This window comes from Sinocyclocheilus anshuiensis, unplaced genomic scaffold (assembly GCF_001515605.1).
Source record: "Sinocyclocheilus anshuiensis isolate Anshui unplaced genomic scaffold, SAMN03320099.WGS_v1.1 scaffold930, whole genome shotgun sequence".
NCBI lineage: Eukaryota > Metazoa > Chordata > Actinopteri > Cypriniformes > Cyprinidae > Sinocyclocheilus > Sinocyclocheilus anshuiensis.
In genome coordinates, this window is record NW_015539900.1 from 851430 (window position 1) to 856665 (window position 5236).

The 5236-nt window shown below is 39.7% G+C and overlaps 1 protein-coding gene across 1 annotated transcript in view; it reads left to right on the forward strand.

Annotated features, from left to right (window-relative positions):
- The window catches only part of LOC107686083 (ankyrin repeat domain-containing protein 33B-like), a 10764-nt gene extending 6372 nt beyond the window's left edge, over positions 1-4392 (forward strand). Inside the window, exons 2-4 of the mRNA XM_016482920.1 lie at positions 2513-2642; positions 3103-3243; positions 3375-4392. Of these exons, the coding sequence (XP_016338406.1) occupies positions 2513-2642; positions 3103-3243; positions 3375-3907 (804 nt within the window). The 3' untranslated portion in view covers positions 3908-4392. The remainder of the gene's footprint in view (positions 1-2512; positions 2643-3102; positions 3244-3374) is intronic.
- Positions 4393-5236: the final 844 nt, after the last annotated feature.

A 5236-nucleotide genomic window follows, 5' to 3' on the forward strand; every position in this document is an offset into this window, starting at 1 on the left:
TTCATTAGAAGGGGGTGTCCCAATACTTTTGGCAATATAGTGTACAAGCCAACCTAGCTATTCAAAATCTTGGTCTGCAATTTAATAATATTGACCTATTACTTTTGCTATTGCTTTTGACCATTAGGTATCAGTAACGTAATTCATTCAGAACCTGTTCTATCGACATAGATTTTCTGTACCACACTATTCTGCTGATATGGAATGAGTTTGACTACTTAATCAGTTATATCAAAAGAAATGCTTGACTGGGGCAAACAAACAAATCCTAAAATAATAAATAGGATACCCCATAGCAGCATTTCCAGCAGTATCCAACATTTCTCAATCATGATCTTACTCAGCTAAATGTGACTATTAGCTTAACAGCTGTATTCCTTGTTTGCTAGCTGCCTATGCACATACAGCATACAATGTTAAAAATGTTCTACATTATGAACCTTAAACCAAAGACCTTTAGCTTCACACTGTAGATAATTGTGACCCTGCCTGTGGAAACCCAGCTAAAGTATTTTTTTAAACAGTGGATGAGTAATTCACTCCTTGATTTGCTTAATAAAAGTCTCCTTTGAGATCGTTTTGACAGACATGTTTATTGTGTATTATTTTCAATGTGTTTATTGCTAAGTTTAGTGTGGCAAAATAGAAGCGCAGCCGTAATTCGCTGGCAGGGTATCTGGTTGCCATGACAACCTCGCGTGCTTCCTGCTGCTGCTGCTCTATGTAATCAGAGTGTGAATTTGTAGATTTTCTATAGCAAAAATAAAAGTGCAACTGACCAAATCGTCCTGCTCGGTTTGCACCCCCAAAGATAATTTTGCCGGAAATGCAGAAATAAGCGTAATTTTGTTTTATTTGTAACTCTTTGGTAGATATATTTATCATTTCTATTACATTAATACTACTACTGTTACTACTAATAAAACAGATCTCTGGTGGCCCCAAAAGTGCGTGGGCCCTTAGAATCATCCTAACTCAAGCTCAGCTCTGTGGTGCTTTGAAAACATTGTTTGAGTGACACACACATACACAAAGTACATTGGTTTAACCAATGGCATGAGCTTAAAGGAGGGGCTATCACATGTCCAACCAATGGAAGAAGAGGGGAGTGTTCAGGAAACCTGCTAGCAACAATCACTGCCTCCAAAATGGTGTATTATGTATTACATTTGATGAAATGATTTACTTCTCTACTGTTAATAAACTATGTTTTACAAATACGACATGGTGGAATTGTCGTGTGGCCTGGCTATTTACAAATCATGTGGACAGTGGTGTTCCAGAAGTAAAAATCCCATTTATTTTCTCCAAAGGGGGGTTGATTTTTAACAATAACTTCAAAAACTTTAAAGACCGACCTTCTAGGAGCTGCAAGGTTATTTAATGGAAGTTATATGCTTCTGTTGAAGCCATCAGCCCGCAATATTTAAAACATTTTTTTTTATTATGTCATGTTCAACAGTGGAATTCCTGGTGAAAACTACATAATCCAGAAACCTCTACCAGTCAGAGAACTGAAACAAGCAAATCAATAACCAAATGAGCTCTGTAGTCCCTGCCCACTCCCATGAAGCACTGCGAATGATGTAACTGACTCAGTCACTATTTTGCAATAATCGTTTAACTTTTAAACGATTACCTTTTAAAACCCCTATGGGAAAAACACGGTCACTTTAGTTTGGAGACCAATTCTCACTATTAACTATGACTTTTCCCTCAATAAACTCCTGCTTATTAATAGTTAGTAAGGTAGTTGTTAAATTTAGGTATGGGGTAGGATTCAGAGATCTAAAATATAGTTAGTCATGCAGAAGAAGGCATTCATATGTGCTTTATAAGCACTAAAAAACAGCAAATATGCTAGTAACAGGCATGCTAATAAGCAACTAGTTAATAGTGAGAATTTGTCCCTGAAGTGTTACCAAAAATACTTTCAGAACCAAACCCTACTGAAAACATGGGGAGGCACTGTTGCACACTATGCTTTTAGCATGCTAGCCTATACATTTTTTTTGGAAATGTATTTGTTTTATGAAAATGTTTTATTTAGAATGTCTCACTTCATCTGTAATACCCATAGAAATATGCAGTAGTGACTTTGCAGTAATAAATTTTTTTTTGGAAATGTGTTTTATGAAAATGTTTTATTTAGAATGTCTCACTTCATCTGTAATACCCATAGAAATATGCAGTAGTGACTTTGCAGTAATATTGACTGATCTAACTATAGGCTCCACTTACCAGTCTAAATATGCTTCTGCATTTACTCTGAAGATCATGAGTTCATCGACCTCATAAATAAGACCACTCAACCTCTCCTACCCTCAGAGTCCCTCCAGAGATGGATGTGGAAACTCATGCTCCAACAATCCCTGTCCTTAAATGAACTGCTAAATAGTAGGGTTCAACCGTTTCAATGTCTCTGCGTTAAACACTTTCTTCATTAGTAATGATGGACATTCAGAAAAAAATGACGGTTGAGATGACTCATATTTTTCCTCTCCACTTACAGACGGGTCTGATAGTGGCGTGTTACCAGGGCTACGTGGATGTGGTCATTGCACTCTCTCAGTGTCCATATGTGGACGTGAACTGGCAGGATAACGAAGGAAATACGGCTCTCATGACTGCTGCACAAGCAGGTAAGGGAAATTAAGGCATAAAATTACAATCAGCAACTCCCAGTAGATCCCCCTGGGCCTTCATTTGGCTGTTCTATGAAACAAGAGCCAATATATTATCCTTTATCATACTTAGGGTTAAAGTCGTGATGAAACAGAAGTAGCACCAAATCTTCTCTTTGCTATTGAGGCATATATCCAAGTGAAAGGGATTGTTGAAAAGGACAAAAATTAGGATGAGGTCTTGGTTCAGACAGGAGGTATATATAAATGAAAGCTTGCAGTCATTTGTAAGAAAGGGACTAAATGAATGGAGAAGTCCAGCAGCGGAAGATCCAGTTGACATTTTGATAAAAAATAATGAGGTATAAAAAGAAAAGAAACATGCATAGATTAACCATTCCAAAAGAATATGTTGCTTTGTATAAGTGTCTGCCAAATGCATTGTTGTAAATGTATTCTATGTCCTTTTGAATTATAGGTCACAGTATGATTACCAACTACCTGCTGAACTTCTTTCCCAGGCTTGACACTGAGCGCAGGAACTGCCATGGCTTCACTGCGATGATGAAAGCAGCCATGCAGGGTCGAGCCGAATGCGTACGGTCTCTCATAATGACAGGTACAGTATCTATCATCAGCTGAAAAATTCATATGGGTTCCTAATTTAGTTCATGCATACGTAATAATCCATTTTGTTCCTTCATGTGGGCATTCATTTTCCCTCATTGTCTGATGTTTTTCGTTATGCAGGAGGAGACATTGAAGCAAGGGACTTTGGCCGTAAGCTGACTCCACGGGAATGGGCCCTGTTCACGGGCCGCTACGAGACTGCCAGACTGATGGCCCGACTGATGGAACAGCCGTGCGCCGAACAGTTCTGTGACTCTTACCACATGGAGTGGCCTATGCTAAGCGAACTGGTAGCTCGTTCAAAGGAGCCCAAGTCCTGCTGGAGGAAGTTCTCAGAGTGCGTCTGTAACTTGTTTACCATCAGCATGAAGACCAACCCTGTAGACGAAGGCGCCATGGACTACATGGTGCGCATGACCACAGCACTGGCCAGCCCGTTCATAGCCACTGCCTGCCACACCGTGTGTCCGGGCAGCCCTCCGTGTGTGGGAAAACGTCTCCCTGCTGTCCAGGACATCATCCGTAAACAGCGCTTGGCTGAGCTGAAGAACCTCGGGCCCGAGCGCCTCAACAACTATAAGCGGCTCTTCCAGAACTCCAGGGTGCTGCTGGTGCCGAAGAAGCAGGAGCGGCGTGCCAGTCTGCAGCCGTAGTTACTGCAAAGCGTCGCGATGGCCTCCACCATGGCCCTGTGGAGAAGCAGCCTCCTGCCACTTCACATGATGCGCAGGAGCAGCGTCCGTCCTGGGATGGTGGTTCCTAAAGTCATGCTGTGCAAAGCACCTCCTTCCACATACATCCCGGAGCGTCCGCCGCGCAGGACTTCAAAAGACTTGTCGCACCTACAGATCCCTAAATGGAAGTACAAAGCTCTGAAGGAGAAGAAAAACGCTGAACGCATGGATAGGTTGAGACTGCCTGTTGGGAGGAAAAAGTGATGCCTTAGTGTTTTTAAGGATGTTTTCTACTGTGAAGGCTTGTGGTCAGTGTGAGAGTCATACACTACTCTTTTAGACTGCTATGGACTATAAAATATGGATGTTATCATATTTGCTCTTACTGATACATTAAGGCGTAATGATTATAATTTATAGAAACAGCTAACAAATTTAATAGCTTTTTTGGTTCATTATCTTGAGGCAAGTCATACTTCAAAGTTTATGCATACTAATTTCTGTTTTTTATATTGCTCTCAAAGACTGAATTTTTGAAAGGGAGTGTTATATTAAAAAGCTGCTAAACATTAAACATAACAATGGACTTTCATAACAATTAAATAGCCTACTATATTTGGTCTCGACATGCTCTCTTCTATTACCTCTATTGATCTCTTTTAAAGTTATTAATCCAGTATTGAATCTGCATTACAAAACATCGCTTGTTTTGTTGACATTCTAAGATATTCACACAGAAACTATTTCCTGTAAACGTGACTTCCGATTCATTGCTGCCATAGGTAAATAACTAACATAAGAATTTGCGGTAACACTATTAGCGCTTAAACCAGTTATACGATAATAAAGTAAAAACAATGTAAATTACCTGTTTGTAGCAGCATAACAGACTGTTTTGTACAGCTTTAATAACTACAAGTATTCCGTTGTCAAACACTTACATTTAAAAGTGTCCGTTCCCGCTCTTACGATAAGATTTTTTCGTGTCTTAAAACAAATGTGGCACGCCTGCGCAAACGGCGCTCTGAACCGACCAGCTTACTCGTGTCAAAATGGGTGATGTTAATGAAACGATTCAAATGTATTGCTAAAAAATTAAACTCTTGAAAAATACACATAGGCTAGAAGTCTGAGATACATCGTAGATGAATATTTGAAACCTACTGCTCGTTGGGTAAATTAGACAAATACCAATCATAAAGATGTCAAATGATAGTATTGAAATCCAAAAATAAAGCAGTTTATAAGCGGTGCACCTGCACTAGCAATGCAGTGAAATGGGTAGTAAACTTCCAGTAGGGGTCAGTA